Source organism: Lates calcarifer, linkage group LG4 (genome assembly GCF_001640805.2).
Source record: "Lates calcarifer isolate ASB-BC8 linkage group LG4, TLL_Latcal_v3, whole genome shotgun sequence".
Taxonomy (NCBI): Eukaryota; Metazoa; Chordata; class Actinopteri; family Centropomidae; genus Lates; species Lates calcarifer.
Window position 1 is genome coordinate 10,823,918 of NC_066836.1, and position 12,957 is coordinate 10,836,874.

Sequence of the window (12,957 nt, forward strand, 5' to 3'; positions counted from 1 at the left end):
TGTGTTTTATCATCCACCATTCTGGACAGGTTTTCTGAAAGGTTTGGGTAATTGTAGTGGTTATTGGAAAAGATGGAGTGACCCCACAGTCATCCACTTATGGTTCGGTTACACTGACGTCTCCTAATGAGGTGATAAACAGTCCAGCTAAGTAGAATCTACTGGCCATTAGATAGATCATGGTATTATAATGAAATGCCTAGTGGCCGAGTGCCAGAGAATTTATACCATTAGTTTCATATTTTGTTATAGTGCTACCACTACCAGTGTGTGCAGAAGTTTCTCCTAATATGCAATGACTTCAACATTGGATTTCAACAGTGTATGTTTCACAGATGTCTGCCTGTGTGTATGCGCGTGTGTGTGTTTTCCCTCTCTCTGTTTGCCGGTGTGACATGTGCAGACTGACATAGAATATCATTATGAGTGAGCCAGGCACAGCAGGCTGAAATGACTAGCAGACATGTGGGTCGAGGGGTTTCGGGGTAGGAATTTCAAGCCGGAATCACTTCAACTTTGAGCAGTTCAAACAATGCTAATTGCACAAGGCCCTGACTGTCAGAAGCGTGAGGATAATTAGAGTGAGGGGGCAAAGTGAACCCAGGGTGGTAAGTGTTAGTACATGACAATGTTCAGGAGCCAATGGGAGCATGCAAAAGGTAACAGGCTGAAAGGAGGGCTAATTAGGAGAGAGCAGTGCAGAAAATACAAATGGTAGCTGCCCCCTCAGGGACCCAACGTTGCTGAAAACAACGGCGATTATTGACAGTTCATGCAGCGCTCTGCTTGCACTTCTTAAATGGAACACATTTGCATGTTGTACTTAGATTGTACTTAGTTGTTTTCTCAGAAATTCAGTTTTTTTTTTTCACTTTAGATCAGTTCAACCTCAGATAATGGATTTTGCTGTCTCTCTTTTTTTTATTACTTTATTCCTCCAATCTCCATATCTATCTCTCTGACATTACATTACCTAGAAAAAGGAAATACTGAGGAATATGCTCTTTCATTGTAATTTTCCTCAAGGGGGGGGGGGCAAATTTGTGTGAAACAGTTAATTTTCCCCCCAAAGTAAAGCTTTTTGGCTGCGGTCCCATCTGCTGTGTTCCATGTATAGATTTTTTCCCCTGTGTGGACTCCAGACTGTCCCCTCTTCGATCGCAGACACTGTAAAATGGATTATATTGCACTCCATTCTGCCGGGATTCTGCCTTTTTTTTTCTCTTTAGCTTGCTTTACCGAGCAAGTAAAGCAAAAGAAACAAATGAAAGGTCTTGTGTGACTGTAAAACAAACCATTCTCAGTCCAGATAGGTCTGGCTTTGCAGTGGATGTTCTCTAGGTGGACGCCTTCCTGATGCTCTGTAGCCTTTGTATTTGCTCAAGAATTTATGAGGTTACCACTGGTCTCCAGTGACTTAAGACTTGATGTCTTAGCCAACATCCAAGACCACAGAGAGATGGAGAGATGAATTGTTTCGTCTTTCCCCATTCCTGTATCGCGTGTAATGGCCCGTCTGTTTAAAACTGCGGTAAACATTGGACTGCTGTTGCCTATTTATTTTGTGCCAGTGGATTTTTACTGCATGATGTGTGGCCTTATTGTATTGAAGCAGTGATCCTTTTAACTCGTTAATTTTTTAAATTTATGTGCTTAAAGTTTCTTCTCTCTCTGTCTCTGTGTGCATCAGGGTTCAGCCGCGCGGCCTTGCCTTTCGGGCTGGTCCGAAGAGAGCTCTCATGCGAGGGATATGCAATTGATCTCCGCTGCCCGGGGAGTGATGTCATTATGATTGAGACGGCCAACTACGGCCGGACTGACGACAAGATCTGTGACGCTGACCCATTCCAGATGGAGAACGTCAACTGCTACCTCCCCGATGCCTACAAGATTATATCACAAAGGTAAAACGATGGGGAGAGGAGAGATCTTATTTCACAAACATAACCAGGAGATGGGGAGGAAAAGTATGGACCTCGTTTTTTTTTTTTTTTTTGGGTTGTTTTTTTTTCTCTCCTTCTCTCCGCACCTAACATTTCTGCTCACAAAAGAAATGATTTTAAATGATCGCCATGCTCTTGCGGCCACCTACACGCTGGACAATTAATCAACATCCAGCACCTTTTCATTGACTAGATTATGTAGGTGGCATTTTGGGATTTCAGAAAAACTAGGGCGCAGATTAATTCTTGACAGGCAGGAATTGACATCCGTGCGGCAGAGCTCTTCACACCAGCTGTGCGTTGTTGCTGCTGTTTGAGTCATAATCAGCATAGCTCAGAGACACAACGAGTCACATGAACACCCTCTTAATTCCCTATCTGGAACATTGGGCTGGCTTTGTTCAAACACTTGTTCTGCAATTGAAGTGGCTGTGCCTCAGGTACTGAGCAGTGCCCATCATCATGCCTTTTATCCTGGTTACCCTCTCTCAGGATGCTGCCTCGCTGTCAAACGACGGCACAGCAACACTTCAGCTCGACTGCCTGCTTACCCCTAGAGGTGTGTGTGTATTTTTAAAGGGCACTGGATGAACTATTCATAAATAGTAACCAGCACAGTTCATCTTCTAATGCACTGCTCTGCTCTGTCCTAACCCCCACCTCCCCCAACCCTCCTCCTTAAGCTAGCCTCTGAGCATCATCGCCCACCATCTCACACCTCTGGGTTCTTCCCCGCTTCATTCAGCTTCTGTATTTACTCCCATGAGGTGTAGCACCACAGAACAGCACAGGAATAGATCAAGTCCTGCTGTCTCACTCTTGTCTTTCTAAATTTATAGCCGAGTCCCAGTGCGCTCGTACAGTAACACGCCGCTGACAGTGTCCATGCCCTTCGGTTTGACTGTAACCTGCTACATTGCTTGTGCCACATCTGTTGACAAGTCCGACTCTCACTTGCTGGAGCCGCACTTCAAACTTGTCTCCATTGAAGATTCCCTGGAGGCGGTGCGCAAGTGAAAAGCTTTGAGAAGACTCTGCACTACAAGCCCTTAACCAGAATTATTCTAATGATTCAGATCAGAGGAAATGGGCTCCTGACCGTAATTAAGGCTGATGTGCTAACCAGGGATGTTAAAGCAGTCACAAAGCTTTGGGAGACCCTGATCACTCCTCCCTCAGTCTGCAGCAAACTAAAAAACAGGGAGGATATTTAAACCGTGCCACATTAAGACACAATGCCCTGCCAACTTCGTGAAGATTAACAAAAGGCAATAGCGCTGCAGACAGATAAACAAACATATTAAACAAGATTGGGGGAGATAGAAACAGTGGGAAGTCTGCTGCACAGAGTGGCAGTTTTGTTGGTTTGGAAATTGCGACAAAAAGTATTCATCAGCCGCCCCTTTTTCACAACAAAAACAACTAGACAGGAATCAAACGGCTTGATTTTCAACAACAACATCTACATCAGAGTGTTCTGTCAAGTAAAATATTTGGCTGTTGACAAAAAAAGTGGCTGGATGAAAAATGCATGGAGACACGGATGGCGAGGCAGGTTACTGGGCCTGTTTAATATTCAGGTGATCTTTCACTGTAAATGGACGGTATATGTCTGACTGTTCTCTCTGCCAGCCTTGTTCCCTTTGCCTCTCTGTGTTCTACAAGTGTAGGCACACAGGCTATTCACACACAATATACACAGTATACTCGAAATAAGGTCGCTTTGCTGACTCACATTACCTTATTTCAATGGCCACCTATTCTCTGACCCAGTAAAACTAACAGAATAAATCTTTTGCCTGGTCAGAGGTGCAGCTCTTAGATAGAAAGCAAGCAGGAATCAAATGCTTTATTGCCAGGAGATTGTGCTCAATGCAATAGAGATTACATGCAGTGATTTCAGCAGCAGTTTGAAACAGAGGAAGCGTGTCAAAATGCTTAGCAACAACACCTCCCTTCTCTCCAAAGCAGGAGCATCTAAAAATTATAGTAGAATAAATGCCAGAGTGAATTCTTACAACTTGAAAGCCAGCAGGGGTGGAGCAAGTATAGATCTTTTATTTAAAGCTGTACTAATCAATATTTTCCTATCAAGAATGGATCACATGACCTGGTGTAATGTGGACTCTGTCAACAAAGGCGACAAAGCCACAGAGATTTCCGCATTTTAGCGTCTCAACTCTCTGTTCTGTTTTTTTAATATCTAGTTTTACTATATAGTGGAGCATTCAGATGCTAAAGGGCTAGATATTTCTCTCAGCGGTTGGTAGAGACCGCGACAGAGCTAAAAGGAAAGTGAATATTGAACTAGCATTCATCGTGTGACCAGAAACACAACTCCAAATGAATGCTAATGTCTCTCTCTTGGACGTATGAATAGGAAAATGTTTACTAACACCTTAGCCTTTACTAAGGTAGCAGTAGGTCAGTTGTGTTGACTGCTTGTTGCTGTTTACTGTAGAATACTCATTATTTCAGATGTACTTTATTACTGGAACATTACCACTGATGTATTAATATGTAGGCTTTAATATTGTAGCTGGTAGAGGTAAAGCTAATTTTGTTTATTTTCTTTACGACTGGGTGCTAAAGCCATTACAATGGTTTATATGAAATGAGCTTATCATGTCTTTTATATACTAAACCATACTCTGCTAACTATAACTGTCACTTAATTGTAGTGGGGCAGAAGAAGAAGCACAAAGTGGCTTAAAATGAAATATTTAAGTAAATGACAAGTATCTCAAAATTGCACAGCACTTGAGTAAATGTGCTCTCCACAACTGGGAGCCGGTGTCAGTCAGACATATAAACTCTAAACAGTGAATTAAATAGAGTATCTCTGGGTGCATTTGAAGTGATTCTGTTGCTCTCATCTGGTGTCAGTCAGTTCACATTTTGATGCAGTGACCTTTCTCCCTCGCAGAAGCTCCCACTGCAGTGAAGCCATAAAAGTGAATCTCTTAAGTGCAGCTGGCACCGCATTGTCAGTGATGTTTTAAACATCACTGATGATGCTGATGCTATTTGTTAACTTCATAATGGACTTAACACCTTTTTATTCATACACAATGTTTAATAATCCATTAGTTTGAAGGGAAGACATTTTGTTATGAAAATACAAGGCTGGATTTAGCAGTAAAGTCTCGTTCTGGTTAATATATATACATTTACTCTTTTATTCCTTACCTTAACAACCTACAAATATAAAAGTGCACAGACGAGGCTTTGTGTGGTTGTTGTGCAGCACAATCCCATTTTGCAGCGACAGAAAGCCTCTTGAATTACTAATGTTTCTTTGAAAGTCATGTCCGATGTTGAAATGTATGTCCAGCTTGCATGACTGCTACTGACCTTCTGAAATATTTATCTCAAGCTTGCAAATTGTTGAATGTCCTATTTTGGTGCCAATTTTTCCTTGTTTGCCCCTGCTACTGCTGACGTTATTCTCAATCCCTTGGCCTCAAGAGAGCTTGATTGAAGTGGAGCCAATTTCACCCTATACAGTATTTATACAAACTCGGTCCTCTGCTGCTCTTTTTTCCCCCCTTCTCCCTCTTTACTTGAACTTTTTTAGCACACAGAAACATTTGCAAACACACACACAACACACACACACACATTAACTATGCAGTTCACACATCAGACTGTTAATTCACTTAGGGACACCATTTCATACTGGAAGGCGAATAACCTCTCATCAAGATGACACATTCACGTCGTATTTTGTCGCGTACGCGCCGAGGAGACGCTCCGTTTCACCAGAGGCCACCCATTCCAGTCCACTGCATACCACCGCCACCTGTTGTGTGTGTTTTAATGAATGTCTTCCCTTTCAATAGCGGTATGAAGACGCTGTTAAAGGATATGCCATCGCTAACTCCTAACATGCCTTTAGCTGTTCTCTCACTTGGTTATTCATTATCACATTCATGTGCATTCATTTACTCTTCCTCTTAATGTTTTCATTCCTCTCTCTGTTTGCCAAGGTTTAAACTAGAATGCAAATGTGACAGTCCTGGCTGGGATTTCATCAATTTCATTGTAGCTGTAACGATGAACTTTTCCAGCTCTGTGTTATTAATGTTGTCTTTGCCGAGCACTCTTGCTGTGGGTAGTCATGATGAAATCTCTGGTCAATCTTTTTTTTTCTAGGTGCAACAACCGTACGCAGTGTGTGGTTGTCACTGGCTCTGATGTCTTTCCTGATCCATGCCCTGGCACCTACAAGTACTTAGAGGTCCAGTATGAGTGTGTTCCCTATAGTAAGTATCGCCATCCAAATCTCATACCGAACTCTTATTGTCTGTTTTTGAAGTGTCTGTAGATTAGACAGATGTGCAATAACTACAGTCTCTGCAAAGACACTGTGTACACTTGTTTTACAGATGACACTTCAACTTGTGGGAGTATTTGCAAGGAGAGTGTAGAACTGTTAATGATAAATTATGTTGAAATATAAAATGTTGCAGTAATTTAAAGGTCAGTTCACCCCAATTATGAGAGTACAATGAAAATGTTTTCTCAGTTACCTCTGGTTGAATCTTTATCAGCCTTTCTTTTAGTTCCCAGTTGGCAAAATACCTTGGTTAATGTCAAAGGCAAACCAATCCCTTATTGGACCTTATTGTACATCTTAATTAAGGTTAATGTGTATTGGCTTAAATGAAACTTCTGTCTGTTGTTTTGTTAATATGCTCTCTACAAAGTGTCTACTTTACTCTACTCTACTCAGCTAAAGATTGTTTGTGAGGAAAAAGAAACACCCACTCTAACAACTGAGTGGGCGGTGTGTTTTTTCTTTTATACACACTATGTCAATAGTTTAAGATCAATAACTTGCTTGTTATTACCATGTAATAATGCATATTTAATTGACATTTCATGTTTTTTCTGGTCGTAGCTACAGGTTGTGAACATTAATTAGGCTAATTGTTAGAAACTGTAGTGTTGAGCAACGCTGGATTTGGATTTGATAAAATGCTATCGTCACATCCCATCCCTGTTTATCTGAGATTTCTGCCTCCACCTCATTACAGTGGTGGTAAGTGGATTTTTGCTTGTGGTGCTAACAGCACCGAAAAATGACATTTAAAAAAAAAAAAATTAACAGCAAAATCTCTTTCCAGAAACAGTGTTATCTACAGAGCTCACTGTGAGCAGTTTTTATTGGAACAACTTTCTAGTGAAGAAAGACTCCCTATAAAAACATTGTTTTGTTTTTTGTTCACTGCTGTAAGCGCCACAGTTCCCTCAATGTCTGTTGTATTTGGGTGGTGGCATAAATCTCAAAGGCAGATGTTACCAAACTTGGACAAATAAAACCAAAACTGTCTGCATGACTAGATAAGACATGGGGTAACTGGGGAAATAAGCTTCTTGTAATTTGGGTGAACCAACCCTTTAAATGGTCTTAATAGCATTAACTACAGATTTGGTGTGTATCGCTGAAATAATTGTGGAGATTACAAAGAGATTACATTATAGGTCTTACATTAGCACAGCACATTCAGTAATATCCTGTGGAGACATATTGTAGAAGATATTAGAGTAAAAATCCTAAAATTGTGAGATGATTCTGCATCTTTTCTCAGATTAGCCAAATTCCTGCACACAGTCATGGATCGGCTCAAGTCTTCCGCTTTGAAAATGATCTAATTAAATGTCCTGTAGAGTTGGTTTTAAACTGTGTCTCTGCTATCTGATTTGAGGTAATCTACCTCCAAAGGGTGTTTTAAAGTAGGTTATAATAACATATCTAGGCATCATCCCTGCCTGTGAAAGTACTTAGTATTTAAATTGATGAATTGTAAACATTTTCAGAAATACTCACCTCTTTTTTTCTTCTTTCAAACAGACCTCCCTTTCACCTCCTGTCATGCTCCCCCATTCCCAGACTAACCTCTTTGCTCTCATTTTTTTTTAACCTCCAATCTTTAACATATTGTCTCTAGCCTCTCCCCCCTCCCCACCTCCACCCAGCGTATGCAGCTTCAACAGTCCACTAAAGAAACTCCATATTAGGCCGACTGCTCATCAGTCATCCAATGTGCTGCTGCTCTCCTTGGCTCATTTGAGAGTTTGGTCTGTAACATTAGCACCGTGTCATGTTTTTCGTGTGTGGGCGAGTGAGTTTGGAATTGAGTTTTGATTTGTGTTTATAAAGTTTGAACAAATTCCACCCGCAGTCGATACGAGCCAAAAATAACTCTAAGAATGTTATCCATCTAAGTATGACCAGGACTTTTGGATTTTTTTTTCCTCCTGCCACTTAGGAGAGGCATTTTCAGAGGCATTTATTCTGCTTTTACAGTGGCCAAAGTGTTATTTTGTTGGCAGTTAATGACTGCAAGAATGAAAAGTTTAATGCGCTGGAAAGCATGGCACATAGCTTGTCTCCAGTCATAACTTGTCTGTTTTTATATCCTAGGATGAGAAGCCGTTTAACTAACAAACATCCTTTTTTCCCCTCTAGCTCCTCTTCCTAAAGCAGCCCCTGCAGTTCATCTCATGGTCATATCCTAATCCTATCCCTATCCTAATTCTTCTCTTTGTACCTGGTAGTTGTCTCATGATAACCTTTCTCTCCCTTTTGCACTCTTTTTTGCTTTCTTTTCCAATGCCTGAAATAGAAGTGGAGCAAAAAGGTAAATGAGTGGTCTGGTTCTTCCCTCCCCCTCCTTCGGCTCCTTGTTCTGTGGTGTTGAGTACAGCTCCCCTCACGTCTCCTTCCCCCCTCCTGATTGCCTCTCCTGTCAAATGCTAAAACCCATAGGAGGATTGTTTGCACCCATGGAGTCCAAATGAATAAAAAAAAAAAAAAAAAGAATTTCAAATGACATCCACGGTCATCGAATATAGTTTTTTTTTTCCCCCCTCACAATGTGAAAGAAAACACCAACTGTTCGGTGTTGATTTGTTCCGGGTACTTTTGCTTAGCACTGTATTAACTCTTGAAGAATGACTAGTTGTGTGTATATATATTCTTATTTGGCTCAGTTCGTAGTTTGCTTGGCCCAACTTCTGCTGCACCCATAGCACGTGATGTGAAATAGCAGTGATGGCTGAGTGAGATTGGCACAGACTAAAAAAAAAAAAAAGTTTGAAAAGAAAACAAGAATTCACTGTGTCCCTTTTTATCCAGAACCAATTAATTTAAAACCGTCAAAATGGGAACTTTGCCACGGCCTCCCTCACCCATCAGTGATTACTCTTGTCTTTTGCCACAGAAGTAGTGAAAATCCTTTACCACTGTTGTTCGATCTATTCCCCAACCTCCACTTTCATTTTACCTCTGCTTTGCTGCCGCCACCACCATCGACAAACCTGTTGTTCACTCTTATCACAAGATGTGAAGTCTTTTCCCTTATCATTTTGGTTTATGACCTCAGTCATGTGAGTATGCATGTGCAGTGTGTCCATATACCTAGCTGTTCATGTGGCATTTGACGACAGCGACAGGCTGGTATTTAAAGAAAAAAAAAAACAAACTCCTACTTCTCCCATTTCCCGTGTCTTTCATTCACAGGATTTTTACCTTTTATGTTCATATTTTATTTTTTTTGTCCCCGTTAGGATGTAGCAGCAGACCCTTGAGATGCAAGTCTTAACCTCACATTTCTCATTCTGAATAATCACTATGACACATTCATTTATTTTCTTTTTTCCCTATTCATTAGCGTACCGTAGTACAAAAGCACTAGTTAAAATATTCCTCCAAATTCACAGTCCCTGATCTTGAGTTTGTACAGCAGCAAGAATGATGCGTGTCAAATTAAGCATGTTTTTAACATTTTACCTTATTGTACTTTGTTTCACTCTCTCCCCTGTCACTAGTTTTCATTTGTCCTGGGACTCTGAAGGGTGTAGGAGCCGCCACCTTCCTGTTCGAGGCAGAGCAGCAAGCGGGGTCGTGGTGCAAAGACCCGCTACAGGCTGCTGACAAAGTCTTCTTCATGCCCTGGACGCCGTACCGTACCGACACCCTCATCGAGTACGCCTCTCTAGAGGACTTCAAAAATGGTCGCCAGACGACCACCTATAAACTGCCACACCGTGTCGACGGGACAGGCTTCGTAGCTTATGATGGTGCTATCTTCTTCAACAAGGAACGCACACGAAACATTGTCAAGTTCGATCTGCGCACGCGCATCAAAAGCGGTGAGGCCATCGTCAATAATGCAAACTATCACGACACCTCGCCTTACCGCTGGGGCGGCAAAACTGACATTGACCTTGCAGTAGACGAGAGGGGCTTATGGGTCATCTATGCCACAGAGCAGAACAACGGGCGCATCGTGGTGAGCCAGCTCAACCCTTACACACTCCGCTTTGAGGCCACGTGGGAAACGGCCTACGACAAGCGTTCCGCCTCCAACGCCTTCATGGTGTGTGGCGTGCTGCACGTGGTGCGCTCGACCTACGAAGAGAACGAGAGCGAGGCCAGCAGGAGCCAAATCGATTACATCTACAACACCAAGCTGAGCCAGGGCGAGTACACCGACATCCTCTTCCCCAACCAGTACCAGTACATCACCGCTGTGGATTACAACCCCAGGGACAACCAGCTGTACGTGTGGAATAACTTTTACATCCTGCGCTATGACCTGGACTTCGGGCCTCCGGATCCTGCTGAAGGTGAGAGCTGCTCCATTTTTTTTTTTTTTTTTGTTTAGTTCATTGTCTTTGTGTAATTCCTCTATTGTTTGGCTGCAGTGTAGGATGTCACAGATGGCTGCCTTTTAATTTTGGATACAATTCAGGTGTGATAAAGAAAAGAGGGTTGTGTTAGTCTTGGGGAAAGGGCTCATTTGCAGACAGAAATTACAGATTCACCTTGGAATGAGGGATAGCTCCCAGTGGCATCGCGCTACCACAACCCCCCCCCCCTCGCTTCTTTATTACCATGAGGCGAGCAGAGGCACTCTTTCCAGCTGAAGCTTGGACCCCATCAAATTCTTTAATCTCAGCCCTTATCCAAAACCATTATGAACACTGCCCTCCTGAACTTCCCCCTAATGCTGGGAATATGTTTGACAAGTATTGTGCGCAGTATGACACAGGTTATCTTCTCCTCCTTACCGCAGGATTTCAAGTTGTGTTGCCATGGCTACCCCATCAACCTCACAGAAGCCATTTTTTTAAAAATAGATCAGGAGATAATCGCCATCCTATTGTGGCATAATATTTTTAAAACCATGAGGCTGAAGTGTGGATGAGTTATGCAGCACACGGTGAATCAGGGTGGAAGAATGGCTGGCAAGAGATCAATTACAGTGAAGAATCTTGTCAGGCGGTTAGGGGGCTTAAATTAATCTGTGAAGTGCTGAGAGGCGACATACGTGTCATCAGACGGGGACCTTACATCAAGCTGATAATGGGCTTAATTACCTGACTGCAGCCACCTTATCCCACAGAGCCGGGAAAAGTCTCCCGTATGAGGAGGTGGAAACAAGGACCGTGACCCGACCCCACGTTATGCTAGAAGCTCAGGTTGCCCCCGAACAACCGGTCTGGATTAGGTTATGATTTTGAACTTCTGGATATTCGGGAGGGGGTGGCCATGGGGGAAATCTGATTCTTGACCTGAGCTGTTGAAGAGGGGTGGGCGTTGATGTCTCAATGGAGGCTGTGTGCTCCTGAACTCTGGCCTCTTGTCAACACGTCTGTTTGTTTTCCTGCCGTTCCCTGGAATCTCCCCAGCATGATAACTCGACACCCAAGGGGAGCTCCGAGTTTGTGTCTGTTTTTCTGCACAACCAAAAGCCTCAATTAAGAGTGTGTTAGAGGAGATGTGAAAAATACTCAAACTTTAATGAGTTCTCCATGCATGCAAACTGCCTGCTCAACTGTTCACGTCCTGATGTATGTAAATGTAATTAACAACTGAATTATCATAATTACCCTCCTTGTCTCAAAAGAGGCTGAGGGAGAGGAGGAAAGTGGCCATCACAGAGCATTTTCAATGAAGGGTTTAATGTGCTCTCTCAGCTACTGTAATGCCTCGGTAAACATAAATGCCACATAGGCATGGTGTTGCCACTTGGTGCAGGAACAGTGCATTTAATCAAGGAATCCAACAGAATGTAGTTGTTGATTCCACTCGTTATTCTAAGTACTTGTTTTGTTATTGGGATCCAACCAGAGATACGTCTTTGCAACAGAACTTGTCACTTTGGAATACTGAGTGTGTTTTATGGGAACATTTTGAAATGCTGTGCGTTCAAGAAGCAGAGAGGAGGCATCTCAAGATGCTACGACCAGCGGCAGCACACCGGTCTTTGTGAATGACACTTGAAAATAATTGGTTCTTGTTTATTAGGTTTTTTCAGACTTACACCTTTAACTTCTTTACTGTGTAGCTATTAGGATTTATTGCTGCCCATGATATGGCGTTGAATTAAACAACCTATTCTGCAGGGTAATCTAATGGTGCTGAAATAATGTCTCTTCTCTCTCTCTGAAACTGAGGGGCACTTGAGGCGTAAAGGAAATTAATTGTGCCCATTAAGATTCATCGACCAGAGAGTGAAGTTACCTCGAACACCAAACCCAGTATATTTCTCCCCTTTGTAGAACTCATGTAACACAATGAGCGTCGGCGTCCTTTTCTGTCAGAAGCGTCAACCTTGGCTGTACCGCTCATCCTAGAGAGGAGCTGAGGTGCCAGCAGGATTAGGGGTTTATATTAAGGGAGTTTTAGCAAAGTGATCAAAGCGGACCATAATTGACCCTAGCAACTTGTCGGTATTTCCTTTACCTCGGGTAGAATGTTTGCAACACTGTGGGTTTCTTAATTCTGGCCCTGGTTGAAGCGATTAGCCAAGATCATTCCCCATATTGATCTTTCTGCTTATTGTTCCAAACAGTTCACACCGCATTTAAAGAAAATGTCTATGCTCGGCTAATGCATTGTGAACACAAAACAGCAATGATCAATACTTATCAAGACACCACCTCCTCAGAGGTCTCTCTAAAAGAGGTGCATGCCAATAAAAAGCACACCTTGGTGCTC

General features: G+C 42.5%; 1 protein-coding gene across 7 annotated transcripts in view; it reads left to right on the forward strand.

The window, feature by feature from the left end:
- Positions 1 to 12,957, forward strand: part of LOC108883395 (adhesion G protein-coupled receptor L2) — an 84,536-nt gene that overhangs the window by 34,636 nt on the left and 36,943 nt on the right. For all 7 annotated transcript variants that reach the window (XM_051069981.1, XM_051069979.1, XM_051069980.1 and 4 more), the window contains exons 3-5: positions 1,691 to 1,904; positions 6,099 to 6,208; positions 9,780 to 10,580. In XM_051069981.1, coding sequence (XP_050925938.1) covers positions 1,691 to 1,904; positions 6,099 to 6,208; positions 9,780 to 10,580 — 1,125 coding nt within the window. The remainder of the gene's footprint in view (positions 1 to 1,690; positions 1,905 to 6,098; positions 6,209 to 9,779; positions 10,581 to 12,957) is intronic.